Source organism: Strix uralensis, chromosome 32 (genome assembly GCF_047716275.1).
Source record: "Strix uralensis isolate ZFMK-TIS-50842 chromosome 32, bStrUra1, whole genome shotgun sequence".
NCBI lineage: Eukaryota > Metazoa > Chordata > Aves > Strigiformes > Strigidae > Strix > Strix uralensis.
In genome coordinates this window covers 2473582-2497407 of record NC_134003.1, presented here as the reverse complement: position 1 = coordinate 2497407, position 23826 = coordinate 2473582, and the positions used below count along the sequence as shown (strand labels likewise).

The 23826-nt window shown below is 45.4% G+C and overlaps 1 protein-coding gene across 6 annotated transcripts; it reads right to left on the bottom strand.

The window, feature by feature from the left end:
• Window positions 1-549: 549 nt before the first annotated feature.
• Window positions 550-23362, bottom strand: ANP32E (acidic nuclear phosphoprotein 32 family member E). 6 transcript variants are annotated; one of them, XR_012626720.1, is made up of 8 exons: window positions 23052-23359; window positions 21024-21173; window positions 20300-20422; window positions 18812-18977; window positions 17140-17297; window positions 15015-15069; window positions 5374-5489; window positions 550-3504 (listed from the first exon to the last, which is right to left on the bottom strand). XR_012626720.1 is itself a non-coding variant. In XM_074853134.1 (7 exons), the coding sequence occupies exons 1-7, from the start codon at window positions 23328-23330 to the stop codon at window positions 5473-5475; spliced, it is 948 nt and encodes a 315-aa protein (XP_074709235.1). In that variant the 5' UTR covers window positions 23331-23359; the 3' UTR covers window positions 3615-5472. The 6 variants fall into 6 exon arrangements, 5 of the variants coding, with proteins under 5 accessions (XP_074709235.1, XP_074709234.1, XP_074709233.1 ...); XM_074853134.1 differs by lacking the exon at window positions 550-3504 and having other exon boundaries at window positions 3615-5489; XM_074853133.1 differs by lacking the exons at window positions 550-3504; window positions 5374-5489 and adding an exon at window positions 10065-12925 and having other exon boundaries at window positions 17140-17294; window positions 23052-23362.
• Between the last annotated feature and the right edge of the window lie 464 nt (window positions 23363-23826).

Genomic DNA, 23826 nt, shown 5'->3' with positions numbered 1-23826 from the left:
TAGCTGAGTGACTGTAACTTGTGCGGTCTTTTAAGTTCCTTTTTTTTTTTTAATTACGCCATATTGGAAACATCTGAGAGACAGCAGGTTTTGCATACGTTCTAAACAATCTCCTAAATAATAAATCCAGATAAATATAATTGCTTGTAAAAGCAAAATGAGTTTTAATAAATTTACTTGCCTTCACTTTCTTAATTATGTCATTTTCCTTAATTATGCTTAGCCATTTCTAATTAGTGTGATTAATTCAGAATATCCGTGAGTAATTCCACTGCCTCAACTTTAAGTGTGTGGCCAACACTTAAAGATAAAGAACCAAGAGTACCACTGGTCTAAATGCTACTGACAGCTGAGTGATTTCCAACATTTAGGAGTAGATTCAGCAAACGACTTAAGCAGGTTCTTAGCACTAAGTCCATTCCTATTAGCCGAGTATTAACTATGCATTTAAGCACCTGGACTCCGCAGTTCCGCTCCCTCTCCACCCCTGGCCCTCCCAAAGAGGCCAGAGCAGCTTCTCCCTCACAGCAAGGAAAGAGAATTTGTCTGGCTCTCCAATCCTCCCTCATCCACTCTTCCCCCTTTCTAAACTACATCTTTCCCGTCTCCACAGCAAACAATACTTGCGCTAACCTCGCACACAGAACTGTTTGCTCCCTAGTGAAAGCACATTTTCTATACTATCAGACATTCAGGTGTACTAGAGAAAGGGAAAAGAGACCTGTTGGGGGAATTTGTAAAAGTTGCAACTAAAGCACTTCAAAAGATTCGCAGTAAAAGACACACAGCAAGAATTTCCAAATTTAAACGGTTGTCTCAGTGGGCGTTTCATATTACTATCTTCTTCATGATTCTCCACTTTGTTCTAGGAAATATTTTTTTCTTTTCAATAGTATGATGTTCCTGGAATCTTCTTTGTAGTGAAAATGCTTAACCTCAGTGTAGAAATTATGCAGAAATTTAAGCCTACAGCTATTCAGAAATTCAGAGCAGGGATATATTAATATTCTTCCTCCTTCCATCCCTCCTCATTCTTACAAAGGTACAACTAGTCTGTTCAGACCTGTGATTTGAATGAGAGGTAACTCTAGATGTCTGTGTAAAAAAAAAACAGCTCTCAGGGAAAGCCTCCCTCATTAATTTGTGTAACATGTTAATGTAAGAGATTTCAGTAACAACCAACCTTAGTACCCCCGGCGATATACATCAATTGAGATGGAAATACCCCTCATTATATCATAAGATGAAACATTTTCATCTCAAGAAGTCTGTGCTTCAAAGAAAGCGAGCCCCAAACACATGCATTTATCTTCAACACCAAAAGCTTTAAGTATTTCAAGAGGTACAACCTCAACTTTCAGAGCTACGTTCACTTCAGCAGGAGTGCTGGGTGGATGCACACAGGAGGTGTGATTACACCCAATATTTAGCATTCAGAAGTCATAGCTTGATTACATATGGGAAAGAATTAAAAACACGGAACATCCTGGGTGGGCCAGCCCCCAAAACAAACCCCTTTCATACACCGGTGAGACTCTGCTTCAGTGCAGCAGAGGGGGAGCGAGGCCGGACTGGTCGGTGCAGGAAGGAACAGGCCCCTCAAAGCTTCGCCTGTTTCTCAACAGCCTCTTGCAAAATCGCTGCCGGATCTCGGCCCTTCCTACCATTTGGTGCCGACCAACTGACCTTCACCTCCTGCGGCCTGACCTGGTTTGCAGAGCGTTCTCCGTGGCTCAGGTCCAGAGCTTTGCGCATGCCGCAAGTTCTTTCAAGATTTTACGGCACAGGGACGACAGTTGTTTAACAAGATGGAGACAGTCGGGCTGTCACCGCCTGCTTGCATCTCTCCACCATTTTGAGCCTCCTGAAAACAGCTGAGGAGGCTGCCCACCGGCTCCCGCAACCGCTCCTTTCCCACATCTCTCCAAACAATTTGTTGTTGGCTTCCCCACACCTCTGTCGTCAGTCTCTTTGAGGAAGTTTTCTTAATCGTTTGAAATTGGCTCTGGTTTTGGCTGTTCTATGACTGAGCTCACCTTTGAGCCTGCGAATGCTGTGCAGAGTTTGCAGAATCCAGCAGAGATGTAGGAGTCTCTTCTCTGATGATTAGAGAAAGTCGGGTGCCTGTTTGCTTGCAAGTCCTTATGAAAGTATTTTATACATACAGATATAAAAAAAATACATCTATACATCTCTGTGTGTATAACATATAGATATGTAAAGAAACTACACTTATTCACTATGCTGACAAGAACTAACCAGGACTTTCCTAAGATATTGCCACCTTTTGAAAGGAAGGAGAAAGGTAGCAGACATTATGCAAAATCCTTTCTGGAGAAAATGACTTTGCAATATGAGATTAAAAATACTTAAAAGTACTAAACTGTAAATCACTATCTTGAAACAAAAGCACGGATACTGAAGTTGATTTCATATCATGTGAACTCTTATTTAGAGGAATGAATACATCTTGTGGATGTTTGATTCGTGTTTAGCAGTGTGTGCTATGATAAAGCAAACTATTTTGGGGTGAGGAAAATTTCAATTTATCTTTTCATAAGATTTTTCCTCAAGTGAAAAAATCATGTTTGGGACTTTAACAATAGCAAGTCGATACTGCAGTGCAGTTTAACAACTTCCCAATTACCAATTCCTTCCTGACTATTATTTCTTCTGTGGTCTCATCATCCGTTTAGGATCAAGTCCACTTGATATTCCTCATCTAGAAAACACGCTTTAAAATGTTGACTAACCTACACACTACGCAGATTAAGAATTCTAAATTGTAGATATCAGAAGCGCTTCTCAGTCAGCTACCGCACTGCAGAGCAATTTCCTTGTTTGCAGGACTCCTGCCGAGGTCAGTGGTGGGCTTTGCAGAAAAAAAGAACCTCTAGTTGCTTCTCGGATACGAGGTCTCACTTAGGCATGTGGCGCTCGGCTTTATGACCAAAATGTTGATAAGGTGGCTGATGAAAATCAAATTCCAGTCAGGAAAATCCAATAGGTAGCACGTCACCTATAATTTTTTTAATTGGTCAGTCCACTGAGGAACAATTAGTTCTTCTTTTGAAGAATTATTGTGTGTGTGTGTGTGATTTTATATCCCGACTTAATTAAGCTTTAATTACTTTACCCATGCTGGTATTAGTAATGTTTCATTTTTTTCCTTTGAATTCTGGCACCGAGGTACTGCTGGGTTCTGGCTGACGCTAACCACTGCTCCTTTGCATTAAATACTCTTGCTTTATCCAGTCCACTTTTACCAACAACGTGCACGTGCTGCACAGAGACCATTACGTGAGCGGAGGAGGGCGGCACGTGCACACCCACCCCGTACGTTGGCTGAGAGATGGCCACGAGCAGAGCTTCTGGCACAGGAGCTCCGTACGGCAACGACTTCCGAACCACAAAGGAAACGTCACCCTTTCATTCTCATTACTGGTGCGTGTTTGTTTTCCAGTGACAAAATCTGAGTCAGAAAGCCGTATCAAAGTTACAGAGCTATAAAGGAGATCAAAGGTATGTCTGTTAAAGAACGAAACAGCTGCAAGACTTTTTAGAACTTGGCCTTACAACACTTTTAAACAGGTTTTTGTTCAGTTTAGGCAAGTAATTTCAGCTATCGTAAAATTTATTGTTAGTAAATCCATAAGGATGAATGCAGAGAAGGATGCAAATATATATATACACATATGAATACTAACTGTAAAAGTCAGTAAACAAAACAATTTCAGTAATACCTAAAGTACATAGAGTACATAAACTAAGAAAGTTTAAATATTTGACTTTAATGGCGTGTAACTTGATGTTGCTTGGATGAACAACATTAGCTGGCTGAATACTGATTCTTAATAAACAAACTAATGATTCTTAATAAACAAACTAATGATTCTTAATAAACAAACTAATGATTCTTAATATACAAACTAATGATTCTTAATAAACTAATGATTTAGTTTCCTGGAAATGAAACAGTAAGTTTTCTTTTCTTCTCTGCTAGAGGCTGAAATGGAGATGAAGGTATTTTTGTAAAGCTTAGCTTTTTTCCCTGCAAGTTTGAAGAATTTCTTTCAACTTAATGTTTTTAGATTATTGTAACTTACATGTAACAAAAAAATTAATTTCTTAAATTTTAAGATACATCCAGGATACTTTTTAACTTGCTCAACCTCATGTTCTTACCCTCATTGACACTTTGTAATGAGTGGATAGCTAGTAAGTCTGCTACCCCTGAGTGTGTGTGTATGTGGATACCTGCATTTTTATTAAACAGGAGGTATTTTTTTCTTTTTAGCAGCAAAAAGTTTAGCTGGTTTTGTGGCATTTTTAAATACTGCATTGTTCTTACAACTTCTTGCGCAAAACAGGGCACGAATTACTGGAATTTTCGAGTCTGATCCTACTACTGTCTGTGTAGATCATCTGATACTGATGAAAGAATAGATTGAAGAAAATATTCATGTTAGTTTTCAGAAACACAAATTATCAAAGTCATTCATTTCAGTACTAATAATAGTTTGTGCTGTAATATGGGAGCTCATTAGTAACAAACGGCTGCATAGAAGAAATACCACAGCGTACTTTTAAGTGGAAAAACAATTATGAGTCATCGCTGTGACGAAGCTGAGAGAAAAAACTGTGATCCTGAAATGTATTAGGCAAGGCACTTGCTGCAAAGACGTTTAATATCAATATGATCTTAGCCAGGAGCTCTCTTCCAATCTTAGGTTCCTAATTAAACATTATTTCTGCATGTCCCCAGTATTTCCATGAAAGATATATTCCCAAGGGAGAAGGATGTGACAACGTTGTCCCATTTTCTTTGTATCCCCCACGTCTTTAACTACTCTTTCCTTCAGGATTTGCTCTAACACCCTTCCATGAGTGTATCAAACGCCCCATCACACAAATCTATCATGTTACCACGCAGCTTCAAACAAATATACAAATGTAATTAAACTTGTCAACTGATACTGATATAACTACTCTTTCATCCCTGAGGGGAAAAAAAAAAAAAAAAAGAAAACCTGAGATTTTTCAGTTTATCTTAAATAAGTTCCCAAAAGACATGAGCTCAAACACATTTCTGACACTCCTCTACCAGAAGCGACCAGGAGGTCTGACCCTCCTGGGCGGGAAGGCTGCCAGGCACCAGCCGCCTCCCGAAGCCCCCGCACGCCGCCGCCGAGCCTTCTCTCCGTTTCACAGATTTACCACCTAAATTTCCGTCTGAGCCCATCCTCGTTTTCCCAGCTCACGTTTGGACTGGAGCACAGGCCAGGATTTCATCCCTTGGGCTTGTTCCACGCTGCGGAACGACTGCCCTGCGCTTTGTGTTCGGTAACTGCGTCTCACTGTGCATGGCCTTACCTCGGGGTAAGCGCCTGCGACGTGTTACTGTGCTGGTGTGGGCTCTGTAAGGGTCCCACACATCATCACGCTGACTTCTTTGCTGGTTTGGAGGTTACGTCATGCCAACAATACCTCTGCCAAAATAAGTTACTATTAAAACAGTTTTAAGAGTAAAAAAAGAAGAAAGAAAAAAAAAAAAAACCACTGTCAAAATAAGTTACTATTAAAACATAGTCATGAGGCTATACTTAAAATGTAAAAAAAACCCCAAACCAACAAAAAAACACAAACAAACAAACAAACCCCAAATGACCAGAAACCAAACATCCCCACAAATAATATTTTGACATAAATCCTTTTTTGGCAATTATTTGATAAAATCATTTCCATAAAAAGCATATGAGTATTTTATGTTTTCCTGCAGTCTGTGTTCCTTATCACGCTTTAACTAATAAAAACACAATATCGAGCAAACATAGAAATAATAGCCCAACAGAATTTTTTACTCTTCCGGTGAAAATCAACAATAACAATATCTTAATACACAAAGCAGCCGCCTCAGAGCAGTGCCGAGTCTGCGGAGGGTGGCCTCCCTGGGAAGGGGAGGCTCTTGGCGGCAGCGGCTGGCACCGCGTGAAGCGCTGTGTCCGGCCGAGCTGACTACGCAGAGGTATCATTTTTGATCAGACCAGGACCGTTTTCTTTTTTGCTTTCCTTTTGCCCTTATCTCGCAAGACCCCAGCTGTGCGATGCCTGTTACGTCCACGTCCCCTCCCCTCCTGCGGGTGCCTTGGGGACGGCTGTGGCACGGCACTTGGCTTTAATGGGCAGAAACTACTAATGCGTCACCCAAGTGGAGCTGAGCAACTCTCATTTGCTACTCCTCAGTCATCAATACGATTATTTTATCTCAATCAACTTTACTGTAGAAGGAAATGCACATCAAACAGGCCATTTTAACATATTATATTAATATAGGAAAAATACATCTTTTTTTCCCAAACACAAAACCAAATATGAAGTCTGTGGTCATTTTTTTCCTCAAACACAACCCCTTTTCCCCGTGCCAAGAGTTCCCAGCCCTGTGGTTTTGTTTCGGTTTGTTGTTGTAGCCGTACATATATATTTTCGGATTCTCCCTCACTTTTGGCAGTTAAATTAGAAGCATGACGAAAGGGTTTCCTCAATTATTTTTGGGGTTGCTTTTTGGTTTTTTGTAAATGAGACACACTCAAAGCAGAAACTGAGGCATACTATGAACTGTAATTTTAAAGTTTAAAAACCAGAAGAGTGTTCCCCGGAAGATAAAGCTGTAACTCAAGTGATAAATCTCCCAACAGGAGTAGCACCAGAAATTTCACTGCCCCAGGCTGTGCTCTGCAGAAATAAATTTTCTGCCATCCTGCCCAAAGCAGCTGCTGTCACTGACTTTTTTCTGTTCCCATCCGATGCCTTTCGCCACCTCAGGGCAGCTGCTGGCCCTGACTCTCCCTTTGTGCCAGTCCTGCTGATCGATGAACAACAAATGGAGAGAGCACGAGTGTGTACTTACAGTACGGTATCATCTTATTCCGGCTGCAAACGCCAAGCACAACCAAGAGACTCGGAAATTAGCAGGAAAAATAATGTAAGGATTATTTTTATCTCGTAACTTCTGAAATGATCTCATTCTTTGGTTCAGACATTTGTAATGTTTATGATCAGTGAAACTGGTATTTTTTTAGTTTACAGCAACAACTCTTGCTGCCAAAATCAGCACACAGCGCTCTGTTTACTGCTGAATGTAGCAGTTTTCATTTTGACAATTCTCATTACTTCACCATAAAGCTCATAGTATTTTACACTTTTCTCCAAGCCCAAATTCCTGAATTCGTGTGATTACATGACAATGTCAGCTTCCCCTTTATCACATAAAAACACAGAAGAAACTTGAAAGGATACTCCCTGAAGGCTAGACATTGAGAGACCCTTGTGGTTTTATACTCTTAACAGTATGATTTTTTAAAAAAAATTTAATTTGGGGAGTGAGGGGAAAAAAAGGCTAACTCATCATCTTGGAATGTGTGGGAATGCCAAGGGACGGTTCTGATAGTTCTTGGTTACATTACAGGTGAAAGAAAATCCTTTTGTATAAGTCTTACCTGCACTAGGGTTAAAAGAGCTGCTAAAATAACAGGATGCCTGTTCTAGGCAGGTCTAAAGACAGTGCACAAGCGTGACGGGGAAGGTTGTGACATCTGCTACTGCACACGTGTAAAGCAGAAGCAACGTCTTCGCCAGCACCTGATGGGACCTGCAGAGGCAACAGCGCAGGAGTTTCCTGAGAAACACAACTCGCAAAACCAGATTTCCAGAATCTTGCATTCAAATCCATGCCCAGGAGCAAGTTTATTACCCCTTCCCTCTGTGGGAGCACCCATACCATCGACGGCTCCCCTTGACACAGGCACCCGCTTTCACAAAAAGGCACCCCAAAACCTTCTGGGACTGGATCAGATTTACCTGCAATTAGGCAATAGCTACTGTGGGGATGAACGTGAGAAAAGGGGAAATTCGTCTGGTAGATTTGCAACATTTCCTTGGGAAAGCAGGCCAAATTTGGAGGGCACATGAACTACACTGCAGCAGGAGCTGCCCGAGTTTAATTTCTAATTTAACATGCTTTAACGAGTTCTCTAGCTACCGGGCTGTAACTAGGGAAGAATTTCTTCATATTTTCACGCTGGGCATTTGTACCAAAGTCCAGCTAAACTTCTCCTTCCTCATGCACGACGTTGAAAAAACCCTTTGCGATTAGGGTTTATACTCCCCCCCCTCCCCGTTTGGAGTCGGAACCACACTCTCGTTTTCACCACCCACCACCGGCATAAAGCTCACACAACCTGACAGGAAAAGCCTCTCCTGAGGGGCGGGGGGGAAGCAGAGGCTGTTTTAGGATGGAAATGAGGCATTTAGCGGGAGTTCTCCTGCCCTCACCTCTCTGCCCGCTCTGAAGGGGCGAATCCGCGGCGGGAGGAGCCGTTGGGGAACGGCCGTTGCGGGGGGGGGGGGGGGGGTGTGGGGTGGGGAGCGCGCGAGGCTGAAGCGGGAAGGGGCGGAACTGCGGCAAATCTCAGCCAATCAGCGGCGGGATCGCGGCTCGGCCCCTGCTGCCCGGAGTCGGGGAACCCCGTGGGTAACGGTTTCCCGCTCTGAGGGGCCCCGCGCGCCCCCTCAGGCGGCGCGGGGAGGGCGGGGGGGGGGGGGGAAAGGCGCCCCCTCCCCGGCTCTCCCCTCATGAGGAAGGAAGGGGAGGGGAAGCTGCGCAACTGGAAGGGGGAGATAAGGGCCGAGAGGGGCGGGAAAGTGAAAGAAGGGGCAACAAAAGACAAAAGCTCCCAGAGGAGGAGAAGGAGGAAGGAGCAGGAGGGAGGAAGCCGCACGGCAGCCCGCACGGCCGCCCGCCAGCAGGGCTTCCCCTCACTGCGACAAAATGGAGGACAGTAGAGCCCCAGGGATTCCGCTGGAGACAGCAGTCTGGGCGCTTTTAGCCTCTGGAGAGCGGCAGGCTTCCCTCTATCCGCACCTGGCAGCCGCCGAGGCAGGGAGCGAGCACGTCTTGCAGCCCTGTGGAGCATCTCGCCTCCGGGAGCTGGACAGATGACTCCTGCAGCAGCAGCAGAGGTGTGTTTAAACCAGAGAAAGACTGCCAGGCTAGGGCAGGGAGAAGGGTGGTTTATGACAGGTCACGACAAGCTGCTCGCCTCCAACAGCGAGCTCAGGAGCCCTTCAGCCCACGCCTCAAGTTCTGATTTTGAAGACATGCCTACACAGCACTGAATTTCCTCTCATCTCCTTTGCCATGCATGTACCAGAATGGAACAGCCTGGTTTCACTTCAAACCACCAGTATCCCCACAAAAGGTAGACTAAACTTCTGACAAAAACAATCCTAAAGCTCAGGTCGCCTGTTTGGTCTCACTCCCGTGGGCAAATAGGTGCGTAGGGATTGAGTGGCCAATTCAGGGCTTTAGATGGAAAGGCAATTCCTCCCCACACTTAAAAAAAGGAAAAAAGAATCCCAGAAAACCACCACCCATTTCTTGGCTAATCGCTCATCTAGTAGAAGAAAAGCCTGTTTAGTTACTAGCTTTCTCAAGTGCATCCAGGGGATTTTTGCCAAGAATGCTGGACTAATCCCAAAATGAAAACACAATGCTATGTCTAGCTGGATAGGAGAATCAGCTTTTTTTAAACATTGTTCTTGAATGAGGAGTAATTCACACAGACCGAGGCAGCTACTTTGAAAGGACAGCATTAGACTTGCAGCTCGGGCTGTCGGGCACAGCAAGTCAGCATTTATGAAAAGCAAAATATAAACAGGCTCTTGATTTTCATTTTTAAGACTGGGCCAGACTTGCCTAGCTCAGCTACACTCGAATCGTACCGATTTCTAGAGTATGCAAAAGCCCTGTCAGCTCCAACGCTGTCTCTACACAAAACTGATCTGGAAACATTAAGGCAACTACCCAGACATCATCACTTCGGGTTTTCCAAAGCATCCTTGACAGTGACAACATTACCAAGAGCATCATAAAGTCCAAGTTCTTGCCCCAGAAAGACACACAATTCTGCAGGTTTCCCCCAAACAAAACCAGGAAAGAACAATTACCTCATGCTCCATTCCTTAAGTACCACGTTCTCCACAGCTGTACATACTAAAAGAAGTAATCCAATACAATAGTCTCAATTTATTTGAAATAATTCGGTTTGAAAACTTTTTAATTTAAAATTTACAGCACACATGGGGAGGAAACATGTTTTGTTACAACTAAAAATTATCAGAAGAGTGCTGCAGGGTTGTTTTCTTTAATTTAACACTGTCATGGCTTTATTCAAAACACAGTTGCACAAAATCAGTTACTCCAAAGTTTAAGGAAAGAGTTTGATAAGGAACCGAAACACACTATATACATACTGCCATACAAAGAGCATTAAAATAGGACAAAACCTCTACAAAATATAAAACCCACCCTTACATATTTGCATGAAAAGACCACCCACCAAGCAAAAAAGTTTCAAAAGTTATCTGGAGGCTCTGTATTACTCATTTTTAAAAAATGCTATGCTGTTTAATTGCATGCCAAGCTGACAAATATGAAACTATACTTAGATGGTAACACTGAGGAAAAGACAAAGTTACTTAGGAAGTTAAGGTCTGTGTGAGGCTCAGATTTTTAGATGTAGCGGCTGATGCACGACCCTGCAAGTGGCTTTCAGGAAGCGTTAAGCCTATCGGAGGGAAGGTCTGCGAACCCCTTCCCAGTTCATTCCGTTTTGCCCGATTAGCTCATCCAACGGCCAAGGTGGAGTCGTTACTGAAACAAGACCAGTACTCAACTAATTTTAATCCATCAAAACAGAAAGTTTGTTTCCATTTAAAACTAAATTTTATATGCATCAGTAAAAGACAGTTAAGGAAAACCCTGACAATGAGGTACTTCGAAGTACACACTTATAAATAACAGGTTTCAATCATTCGCCGAGACTAAAAAAAAAAAAATAAGCGAAAAGATGGGAAAACACACTTTGCTATCTCAAAGCTGAGCACGAAGCAACGGCCTTGAACACAGAGCCTCCATGACAAGATAGGATGTGCACTTACCTAAGGTTTCTAGTCATTCAGTATTCATACACAAACACAGGAACTCAGATTGTGGTTGCAAATGTAGTTTTACCACTACTTTTCTAGTGTCTTTACAGATATTCATTAAAAAAATGCAAAACCCATTTAAGTCAGTTCATTTCCAAGTCTGTTGCCGTCTGCCTGACTCGTTTCACCCGGATGCCTGTAATGGCTGGCTATGCTTTACAGCTACATGAGAAACTATGATTTAAGGCTCTATTCGGGGGAAAAAAACACACACACAAGAAATTGGGCTTTGCAGAACTTCAACCCTGCAGTATCTGAACTTGATTTAAGAGTTGGAAGTCACATTGAAAGTCTGCTAGTGTGTGAAATACCTATTAAATATTCACAGGTAACCGATCTATGGGTGACTGACTCTTACTTAGGTCCAGGAAATCTCCCTCTTCCCCACCCTTGGTGTCTCCCCCAGTTTAATGGCAGCTATTGTCAGCCAGTACAGATATAAAAATAAGTCTCTTGAATAAAGCTGTGTGTGATATTTGGTTCAGTACCTACGTGAAACAATGTAAATTAGTTTTATATCAAGACTACTGTTTTAAATCCCAATCCTGACTGAAAGAGGAATGCTCTACGTCTGAACTTGCGTCGCAGTGGCTCAAATAGAAAACACGGATCCATCGGGGCAGAATTAGTAAGACCTGTTGGTCACAATCAGGCTGCTAGGAAAAAAAAAAAGCTCGTCTGCATGTCTCCTGTACTTGCCACCAACTGTATGCAATGGAACAAGTTTCTGCAGCCATTCAATATAAAAAACCCTAAACTATTCACTAGTATTATACACGAACTTGAAAGCTTTTGTCTACAACCGGAAGTTTAAAAGGTGACTTGTGAAGAAAGACTTAACTCAGGTTCGTCTTTCCCCCTTCCATGATTCTATTAAGAGGGGGGGGTGTCTGAAAAAAAAATGTGCTTGAAGGAGTTGAGGGTTAACTTCTGCATCAGAAACGCACATATTTTATAGCCAAACACCATGATTGTTGCAGAATTCCCGAAATGACAACACGAGAGTGAAGTGAGTGAAAGTTTCACAAAGGCTTCTAGCGGAATGGTTTAAAACTACAGATTATTTGCTTTTGCAATACCTGCAACGACTATGTATTTTGGAGAGAATTTAGGGATTACACAACCCTTTCCGTTGGCCAAGATACATTCTTGAAGGTATCTATCAATACTCCAGCGAACACTGAACACCAGAACAAGCAGGAAAAAACAAAGATCTTCTGAAACCCACTCAGGCTTTACAGTGTAACGCAAAACGGGATAGAAGACTTAAAAAATATTACAGGAGTCACCTTTTAAAACGCTGAAATAAAGGTGTGATCTAGTTGTCGATTTGAAACAGAATCCCTGGTAAACTCATAGGTCGACTTCTCGTTTGAAAGAGACTGGAATTTGCCATATAGCGTTTTTGAGTTCAGCTTTTTAAGTATAAAAACTTTAAAATCTTGATGGAAATTCACACTATTAAACCCATGTGAAATGGGTGTTTTAACTCTGGGCTAATGATGACCAACACAGCAAGCTTGTATAAAATTAAAGAGCTCCAAATAAAAGTCTAGGGGGAAAAAACTCGACAATGGCTTCAGTGATTATAGGGTTGGAAATTGTTTTCTACATATAGGTTCACTAACAGGCTATTATATCTTATTTGGAATGATAAAAAGGGCAAGAATAGTAAAACCACACTTCTCCTATAAAAAGTTAACATATTATCTTCTGTAGGGACATCTATGGTACATGGAGACATACAGATCTGCATAATCACTATTGCGTATTCTGTAACTTAAGAGTCTGGTCCTACTTGTGTCTATCACAAATTAATCATCCTCTTCCTCGCCTTCATCTTCAGGGTCTCGTTTCCTCTTCTCCCCTCGAACGCCCTCTGCTAAGGAAAAGAGGTTGCACACATCTGGTTACGTTCTGCGCACACACCACGAAGGCAAAGTCACACTTTCAGAAGAGGTAATTGAAAGAGTTACTGTTTGTTAACGCCTTCACCACCGTCACATCTCCGCGCCGCTTATGGCTCAAAAAAAGATCAGTTTACATGATTCTCAATAATTCATGCAGGCCGTATTAAACTAAGTTCAAGCTAAGCTTGCCACGCTCCATACAGGAATCACTGATATGAAGTAGATTTGTAAAACTGCTTCTGTTAACGTCTATTTGAGAACTAAAATGGAAACGACATTTTTCTACCTCGCTTTCGATTGCAGAAGTTGCACCCACCCTGCCCAAACCCAGCAGTTTCTGCAGATACCAAGTGAAATATGCTCCGTCCTCTCTCCAAAGACAAACTGATACAAGCATCTTGCATAAACATCTTCGAGCTTATTATTAGAAATATGCTTAATTCAGTCAGTGGACTGTGCGCTCTTGTGGTGAAATCATGAAATGCAATTTTGTCAAATCTAATAGATTTATTTTCCAGCAGTCATTTCCTGGCTAATTAGCCATCCTGACCGCCTGCTTTGTTGTCTTAATAGATTCGAAGGCTGCGTTTGTAAGCAGCGAAGAATTAGCATTACTACTCCAGAATTCCCCTTTTTTCACGTGCACGATACGTCTCCAAAAACTGCTCCGTTAAGCCAACAGATGAGTCTGGTGAGAAATTCCAGAATCTGCCTGTAGTTTGCACAGACATGGAACCCGGCCTCAGGATTAACACAAAACTTTGCTGCTAGGGATAGTTTAAAGATCGGGACAGAGTTCTGAGCCATTAGAAAAGTTCTGGGAGAGTCTCGTAGCAGGAGAAGTACAAAGGAACAGCCAGCTCGCTGTAAGATGATTTTTTTAAAAGCAATTTTTTTTTTAAAGGGACTGTCACAGCCACAGACTGGTGGTAACAGGGGCCTCCCAGGCGGTGTCTCAGTCGTACCCCCTGGAGCAGAGAGATGCAGGTGCCTACACCAGCACAGACCAGAGCACACCAGTATCTGCACAGGAGACAAGAACCAGCCGCCCGCCCGCACGGCAGCTTCTGCTCCAGCGTCCGGGATGGAGCCGGAGCATCGAACACGCGGCTGGTCCCTACCCCGACGGCTCAGAAACCTCACCCAAGGTGCAGAAAAGGAACGAGACACACATTTTGTCCTGTTTTAACTTCTCGCAGGTCCTTTTTAAAAATATCAAAAGCTAAAGTAAAAAGCTGTTTTATGAAAAAAATACTCCAGTAAACCACTTCTTGCAAACAGAACATTACGTTCTGCAAAATGCCAAAGGAACAGGATCAGCCTGCGAGAACGCCACGTCTCGGCAGCGGTCACACACCCTCGACACACTGAACCTCCTCAGAGCAGGATGAACCACACACACTGGCTTGGGGGTTTTTTTTTTTGCAAGCTTTTGACTATTATGCATGTGTCTGACATCAAAACAGTCATTTATGAAATTAAGAAGTTACAACCATTGATAAAAAGACTAGATAGAAAAAAAAATAGGATTAGGCTCACTAGCTAAGCCGCCGGACAGGACGGCAGGTCGGGTTTGCCTCTGAAGTGGAAAGGTTTACGGGAGAAGCCGCTTTCAGCTTGATAAAGCGAAAAGTAGAGCCGCTGCTTCCAGGGCTTTGCCAGTGGCGCATTAAACGAGGTATTTTAAATGTATGTAAATAACATTTGCAAGATATACGGAAGAGTCCCTCTCCTCTCCACGCTGGAAAATTAAAACTTGTAACTGTGTAGAAGATGCAGTATCTTCCATTTTAGAAAACTGCTTCAACGAGAGACTTTGAAAACTTGTCATTTCTTATTTTTATTTTACAAGTGAGCCAACAAAAACTATCAAATACTGCCCAGCTACTTTACTGCCAGCTAGAGCTCTTGCTTAAACCGATCCTAAAATACTTCACATACCTTGAGAAACTGAGCAGCCCAACAGTGATTTACACCGTGAAAGTGCACATCCCAAACTGGCAAAGTTAGAGAATTACAAAGAATCGTTATAGTCACTTTAACAACTCGAGAACTTACCTTCTTCCTCCTCATCACCTCCTTCTTCAACGTAGTCATCATCATCATCTTCATCCTTTACAAAAATTGTGAAATATTTTTACAATTGCCGCGTAAGTTTTGCTTACATGCTGATCCTGAGCAGAAATTCAGAAAATCCCACTTACTCTGTTCAGAGGTCACATTCCACATTTACTTTTTTGTTACTGGCCATCTGCACAAGGCCAGGCAGCCAAACTGACTACAGAACGTTTAATCACCCAAGCCAGCGCGTTATCTGGCCCAGTATTCTCATTTCTTTGTTTTTCCCACTTATCACTACCTTACGCCAGCTTAAGAGTAAGTTATTGCAAAATTAACTGAAGAGGCCCCGACGGCAAACAGAGATGACAAACAGCTTTCGTTTTCCTTTCAACCCGCTGTCATTAAAGGACAAGGGAGAGGAGAAAGCAGAACAGCTAACATCTTTACAAAATTATCGTTTCTATTTCAAATGAATTAAGCTTTGGGGTTTTTTTCCTTTTTTTAAAGCTGACAGCTGAAAAATGTAAACCAACTAACCATCAGCAGCCCCACAAAATTAAACAGTGGTGCAAGATCTCTCCCCTACTGGCATCACGTCCAGCCTCGACGACAAGCTGAACTCTTGTTTTTATATCCATCTGCCACATCCATTTTGATACACAGGGCAATGTAACAAGTGAAAATGTGAAAACGTCAGAGACCCCATCTGACCTTTGCCCTTAGAACACGGGAGTTAAAACCCACTCTGGGTTAGTTCAATGCCGTTAGAGTGGTGCACCATTTCATTTTTGAAAATACAGGGAAAAGCCACCAGACTAGAACTCTCAAAACTTTACATACCTCCCCCAACCACCACCTGTCCCTTACCTAAATTAATGCAAAATATAAACTCAGTATCTGCTTTTGTTGCACCGTCGTCCCAAGGGCCACGGTTCCGAACTCCTCACGTTTTCACCACTGTGCGTGGTAATTCCTACCCACCTAAACGTGCACGTGCTAACGACCACACCCAATTAATTCCCGATATTCTTCCTAGTCACATATTGTTCATTTTCCAAAGAACTACCTCTAAGGTCTTGGCTTCAAAACAAACTTAGGTTTTGAGTTTTAGCTTCATGAATTGTGTTACAGCCATCACCTCTTCAGAGCATTAAGGCAGGAACGAAGTTACATTCGTAAGCAAATCATACCAGCGCTAGTTCCAAGAACAAAATGAAGAACACCAGAGTTTTGCTCAAGATTTTCTGCACATCCCTGTGAAACGCAGCTGATGGGAAGTAAACTCTTATCAAAACAGGAAGAGAAGCGATGTCCACGGTTGGGTTTTTGGGTTTTTTTTATCTGAAACGTGTGAGCTGCTTGCACGGGCTTGCACACAAAATCCGTGCCAGACACGTGCTCCCTCAAACCCCCACGGCTGCCAGAGGAGAGCACGAAATCAGGACTCCTGGGCACGCCCAAATGATTATCAGATAAAGTAAAACCCAGTTTGTATCTACAAGGATCTACTCGTAACCTTGTAAAATGCACCCATATCCCAGCTTCGTAATACTCCTCCATTTGCACAGTGCTACTCGAGAGATCCTGGGGGCTCTTTTCACGCCGCTACCAAGAACATTTTCAAGTGAGTGCACAGTAAAAACCCAGCACCTAGTACAGCAAAACCCCTAGACTTCTCCTTTGTTTCATTTTACTTAAAGTACTGGTAACTTGTTGCTACTTTGTTCACTTCTTTCACAAGACCAAGGTTATTTTCTTGGGTTTTCCAAGAGAAATGAATTTACTCAATCTGTATTTCTGTTCTGATGTTTTCACTGGCAGTGGCGCACGGTTTGAGCGGGCTGGGTGGGGAGAAGGCATCCTTAGCTCAGGGAGAAGTGAGAGGCTCTGCCATCCCGCCGCACCGAGGGGTGGGATAAGAGGGAGGCAGGTCCTGGGAGCCAGCCAGGCCCCTCCTCCCAGCCGGCAGCGCTGGGTACCTCAGGGACAGGAGCCTTCTCCAAACGCCTCCCTGCCCCTACCCTGCGCTCCCCTACCCCGCCCCTACAGGTTTACGTTCACACAGAAGCCTGGAGGCAGTTTCTCTTCATTTCTTGGATTTGGTAGAATTTACAACCTTTACCTGAATCTCTTCTTTCATCAGGTACGAAAGCCCAACTTCCTCCTCCTCTTCGCCTTCCCCCAAATCTGAACCTCCATCATCTTCATCATCTTCCTCTTCATATTCTCCTGGAGGACCAGCTTCATCCTCCTCTTCATCATCATCATCTTCATCTCCTTCTGAAACGAAGGATACACTTATAAAAACATGTTAAACTTTAAGTCTCATTAACTCCTCTTTATGCAAGTTTGTATACACCAAGTCAAGCTAGTTCTAACATTTTTTTCCAGCAGGGTTTCAGGGTTTTTAAAAATTTTTTAAATGCAGGCAACACGTGGGAAACAAACATGATTTTAATGAAGTTAATCTTTACAAATTTTTTTTTTTCCCTGAAGAAAGGCTACCGATGTTTTTACATCACAAGCTTCAGGCAAAATTCTCAACGCCTGAAGCAGCTCCGTATGCAAACTCCTGCAAGGGAGCTGAAAATTTAGTCAGTGGAAGGGGAAGAGAAGCTTCTCTATAGAATCAAACCCTAAAATATTTAAAGACAAAACCAGCTTAACAGATTACATGTATCTGTTATTTAATCACTTACTAGTGAAACACCCACAGTTCCAAAGAGATGATCTCTCATTTCATTTCTACGTCTGGAGCATATAATCGCTTTCACAGTTTCAGTTCAGCAAATTACAAGAAATGACAAGGTGATTTAACACTTAAAATCATTTTCAAGTTAATATTTCAAATAGATTAATAGGTTATTGGGTTTATTTTCACATTCTGAGTATCAACTGCTTGGCTTTCGCTGAGTTTTTAAACACAGGCTTCCAAACTCGGCAGCCCCGACCCCGCTCACAGCAGCGTCAGCTCCCACCTAATAACTGAGAGCACAAAAAAACCCACCAAAAAACCTCCATCAACCAGACACAGCCCAAACCTCGCTGGTTATTTGCGGGGAGATTCACAGCGCACACGTGTAAGACGCCGCATCACAACAACAGCCCGTCGTATTTCCACCAGCGCTCAAAACACGTTTTGGATGGTTTTTCTTAACAGCTTTGACTGTGTCAGTCATCCGCTAAGGCGAGGCCGTTTAAAGAAGAGCGCTCACGCTCCTGCAGTCGCATCGCTGCGGTTTGTAGCCACGCACCGACAGACTCGTACCTACGGGTTTCGTTTTCCATCGGGTAACAACCATGGAAAAAGATGTGGGAACAGCCTCATTAACGACTGCAACCCGGGTCAGATCAAATGGAATTTAGGTATTTTTTGAACAAAAAATGGCGTTATATTTGCGCATCAGACTGAAGCCGTTACAAAAAAACCAGTAAAATTATACTTTTTCCACAGAAAATAATGCGTTTGTCCCCTCGCTTTCTATAATTCAGCAGTGCCAAAGTGCTTTACTACGGCCAACAACTTATTCTGAAAATATTTCTCTTTGTAACAGTATTTTTAGTCAAATTTCCTTAAGCTCTGCAGGCTTCTGCAGGAACACTCAAAACCTTCGACAGGAGTTTTCTTTCTGTATCACAGCGCGTTAAAGCCAAACAAGCTCTACGAGTCTGCGCTTCAAAAACAAGAGCACAGAACCGCGCCGGTGCGTTCGAGAAGTCACTAGACCCCACACTACATTTACATCTTTATTACAGCACGCTATTTCTATCCACAGTTTATTTCGAGAAGTTACCCTCATCATCATCATCTTCCGAGTCCGGTGCCTCGTTATCTTCCTGATCGAATCCATCTAGGTATGTGATTTGCTGAAGCAGCTCAAAAATGCTGTCTCTGTAATCCTCGAGGTTTGTAATCTCACAGTTGAACAGGTCAAGGCTCTTCAAGTTTTTGAGATTTTGCTGAAAATAAATGAAAAGGGTTTTTTTTTTTCCCCCCCCTATTTCTTGACATGGTACTTCAAGTTACAGCGTGGTCACAGCCCAAATACAGCTACAGAGTTTCTTTTGGCCCCATCCCTCCTTTTCTACCCATATTTTGCTCCCCGTTCACACAAGCCTCAGCCCAAGGAGCCGTGGGCAGCCCCCACAGACCGGCCCCACACGTCCCCGAAGCGCCAGAGCACCGCGCGCAGGATTTGGGCCTGGGTTTTGTTTGCGTGGCCTATTTTTGCTCAGGCAATCGTGGGCAAAAACTTAACAACTCCAGCAGCCTTTCAGTAAACAGTTTGACTGATTTAATTACAGGGAAGCAAGAGGCACTTGGTAGGATTTATAACTGCACTAACTAGGCAGCCGACGGTGATTTTTCTCACCGTTCAGACTTTACGCACGTGCGGAACGAGCCACCCCCACGGCTTGGCAAGTATCTGAGGTCTAAATAAAATTGTTTCTAGAGAGCACTAACCGCTTTACTTGGTCTGCTGACCGCTGGGTTAAAGCGCCCTTAAAGCAGATGAAGAATCTTTACGCACAGTTTTAAAAACATGCAGTCTATATCAAAGGCCTATAAAAAAAATAATAATCATCCAGAAAAATGGGTGAGCAGATCCGGCAGGGACAGGCGCTGGCAGCTTCCTCCTGCAATTAAATGACCTACCAGTGGTGCTTTCCAGGTTCGCTCCTAACTGACCATCTCCTACCCCCCCCACTTCAGTTTAATGAAAGCTTAAGGCAGGGGCTTGTTAGACAACCTACACCGAACCAAATGAACACAAGAGGATTAGCAAGACGGAACTGGGCTACTTTTCTTTCAAAGACAAAAGAGAAGCTCAAAAACCTCTCGTTCAGTACATCCCACTACGACCACAGCGGCACATTTACAAGTCCCGTCTCTAACAGCCGCCGCGTCGAGTTAATCAAGTCAGGACCGAGTGGAACACTGACAAAGCTCAGACACCGCAGCATCCATCTCACCTGAGCTGGCAAGGAAAGAAAATAATTATATAGAACATATGACAGGTAAGGAAAGAGATTCCATTTCGCATGCCTTTCAGCTGAAAGGGAGATAAAGCAGCTAGGCCAGACCACGCGGTACCTCACACCGCTCTAGTTTAAAGCCCCTCTTTGCTGTTTCTATACCGCGCCCAAAAAAACTGCTCGTACGCAGCCCTTACAGCCACGTTTGTCCCATTCCACTGCAAAAAATACATAGTTTATTCTTCATAAAAAGTACTATTTATGAGATTTAAATTTTCAATTAGCCCCTCTCACTTCGTACTTACAAGAGCTTCCACAGTGCCAAGATCTTTGATTTTGTTGCCACTTAGATTTAGATATGTGAGATTTGGACATCTTTCTGCAAGGACCTCCAGGCCTCCTGAAATGATGTTGTCGCTCAGCTCCAACTATTATACAGAGAAAAAATTAATTACTTAAACGGTTGGCTTCTTACCCTTGGGTTCAGAATCCTTCTTCCTTTAAGAGTTTAATCACAAAGCTGAACGCTTTTGAAGAGTCGCACAAGTTAACAAGCTTGGGCTGTCAGAAAGTTCCTTGAAGTTTGAGAATTATAAACTTCAAAACTCCTGGGTTGGGATACCTAAATTTTAAATTAGTAGAATAAATAATACTGGGGTTCACTGCAAACATGAAAAAAAAATTTATTCTGCCAGCAGCGTGCAACAGCACTTCCTGGGCTGGGCGATCCAACGGCCTCTTATCAGCGCGCAGCAAGCCACCGCCAACCTTCACGTTTTTAACAAACCAGCACTCACAGTCCTAAGAGGCGTTGCCCAAGCCCAATTCAGCCGTAATTAACTGGAGAGACTCAAAATCATTTCAGATCTTAAAAAAAAAGAACACCCAACCCAGTAGATCGGAAGCGGCATCGTGTCGCAGAGCGGCCACCGTCGCCGCCACGCAAGTTCAAGCGCGAGCGGCCCGACCACGGGTTGTCACCCACGACTTGGAGCCCTCCGAGCCCCGGCAGACGCGAGCCACACGTACCTTTCGGAGCTTACTCAACGTGGGGAGCTTGGCCAGCGATGTCAGCTCTACGTTGGCCATGCTAAGGAACTCCAGCTCTTTAAATGAGTCATTGAGACCTTCGATTTCACCGTTGCTGGATCGGCAGTTATCGAGCACCAACTCCGTCACCTTCGAAGAGGACAGCAAGTCACTTGTCAGGTTAACGAGCACCAAAAAACCCACCATTTCATCTAAACCACCACTTGGGGACTGTTAAACATCTGTCGGTTTGGGGGCCCGTTTAAATTTAGACTAGACTTGCGGTCCGAAATCACTAACACCCGCTTATTTAAACGAAACAAAAAAACCCCACGCAACAGTTTCCCATCCTCTAAGCATGCTTCAAATTCTGCAAAAACTGCCATCTAACCCCAAACTTTATCGATAGACACTTTTATAGCTTCCTACAGCAGCACTGCAGCCCGGGCTACGCGCTGCCCTGGCACACAAACCGCTAACTTGTTTCGAAAGTCTAATAATTTAATCGTGCACATTCAAACCTATAAAAGCATCCGACTTCTTTCAGAACCCCAAACCTTCTGGCTCCAGATTATTTTACCAGTGAGTTCTGCAGGTTAATTAAGCCCAATTAAATAATTTCCTCGTGCCAAAGCCGCTAAAACAACTAGATAATCGATACAGCCCGCGTACTTTGAGAAGCGGTAACGAGGAGCAGCCAATTAATTTTAAATTATTTTATCTACGGTGGAACACACCACTCATTAGAAAGGACATTAACAAGGTGACTCTTCCTTTCCCCGAACACTTTTAAATAACAACATTTTAAGACTGGTGCAGAAAGCGCCGAGTTTCTGGCAGGCTCAAGTAAAGTCTAACTATTGTTTTTATTTTTTTTCCATAAAAAAACCATTATTCCAAACCAGCACAAAGTTTGAAAGAAAGCTGCCAGGGGAGAGGGCGGCCTGCACGGCTTCGCCCAAGACAGACGCACGCTAAAGGCACGCCGAGGCCCTTCCAGGTACCTGCCACCGACAAACTTACTGAAACACGAGCGGTTTGGTTAAATCAACAGTTTTAGGCACTTTTCCCCCAAATCCCCCGTGAGTCTGGTCAGCCTCGCGCCGATACCGACCTCGCTGGACTTTACTCCTGGGGCGAGCGAGAGGCACCGGCCGCGGGTTTTTTTCCTGACCTCGATGCGAAACCATCGGCCAGAGCCACGCGTGGGGGTGACACGGGGACACACACACACACACACACACACACACACTGTCCCACGCGGCGTGGCCCCAGGCTTTGGCGGGGGGGGGGGGGGGGGGGAGCGGGGGGGGTGTTGGCATTTTGTAAGGGGCAGCGCGCAGCCTCGCAGCGCACGTGAGCTCCCAAATTTTCAGCTTTTTTTTTTTTTTTTGCGCATCTTTCCGAATAAAAGGGAAGTTGGCGGCGTGGAGGTGCGGGGGGCCACGCGTGAGCGGGTGGGGTGGGATCACACCCCCTCACCCCCCCCCCCGCCTCCACCACCACCCCAGCGCTCCCCAGCGTGCGGCAGGAAGGAGCGGGACCGAGCCGGCCGCGCCACGCAGCGCACGGCGGGGGGGGGGTGGGAGGGGGGGACGGAAAACAAAATTAATTTAAAAAAAAAAAAAAATAAGGATGAGGGAAGGGTTGAGGCCGGACTCGGCGCCCCCGTGACCTGTTTACTACAGCCGCGCTCGCAAGTTGGAGGCGGCCGGCGGCGAGGCGGGAGGGGATTAGCGACGGGAGCAAGTTGGGGGCCCGCCCGCAGCCCCCTCGGGCAACTTCGGGGGGCGAGGGGCGACCCGAAGTTGGCGGCGAAGGAGAGGCCGGAGGGAGGGGAGGAGGGGGCGCGGGTCCCCGCCGCCCACCGCCCCGGGGCCGGCGCCCGGAAGCGCCGCCCGCCCCCCGCGGGGCTCCTGCGCCACGGCTGACCCAGATACGGCGGCGCCGCCGGGCCGGGCCCGCGCGCCCTGAGGGCGGCGGCGGTCGCCCGGGCGAGGGCGGGAGCGCGGCCCCGCCGCCCCTCACCTTCTCGGGGGCCCGGTTCCTCAACTCCAGGTTGATGCGCTTCTTCATCTCCATCGCCCCCCCCCTCCCGCAGCTCCGCAGTGGCGAGGGAGGGTGAGCGGGCGCGGCGGGGGAAGGGCCGCGGGGTCGCTGCTGCTGCTGCGGCGGCCGCCGCCGCCGCCGCCGGGAGGGAAGCGGGAGTGGGGAGGGGAACGCCGCGGGCAGCCGCCGCCGCCGCCCCGCTCCGCCCGCAGCTCCGACCCCGTCAATGGCCGCTCGCACACTGAGCCTCCATGACATGGCGCATGGCGCCCCCTCCCGCCGCCACGCCCCCGCCCCGGGGCGGGGCTTCCTCCGCGCCACCGCCCCTCTCATTGGCCTCGCCACACCGAGGGGGGCGCCACGCCATTGGCTGACCGCGCTGCCCGTCCGGCGGCGCGACCTTTTAAAGAAGGGGGGGTGTTTAAAAAAAAAAAAAAAAGAGCGCGAGGAGAGGGGGCGGGGTTTTGCCTTGGCGCGCGCGCGCGCGCCCCCGCGCGCCGTTCCCGCCACCCACCGGGCGCGCCCTTTGCACGTGGCGGCGGGAAGGTCGCGCGTGGGGGTTTGCGCGGCCTGGGCGCAGCAGGGACCGGTTCCACGGCGGGGGGGGGGGGGGGGGTGGAATGCTGCACGCTTTGCGCTCGCGCGGGGCGGGGGCTGCGGGTGGGAGGTTGCGTGTCCGGTTACACGGAGGGGAGGTTGCGCGGGGGGGGGGGGGGGGGCGGTTTGCACGCCCCGTTGCGCGGGGATGGGGCTG

Coding starts and splice junctions, on each gene's coding strand:
- ANP32E (XM_074853130.1), bottom strand. CDS start 23,330: ATGTCATGGAGGCTCAGTGTGCGAGCGGCCATTGACGGGGTCGGAGCT. Junction 20,423..21,023: donor CGTTGAGTAAGCTCCGAAAG/GTACGTGTGGCT, acceptor TCTGTATAATAG/TTGGAGCTGAGCGACAACAT. Junction 15,070..17,139: donor TGATGAAAGAAGAGATTCAG/GTAAAGGTTGTA, acceptor ATTTTTGTAAAG/GATGAAGATGATGATGATGA.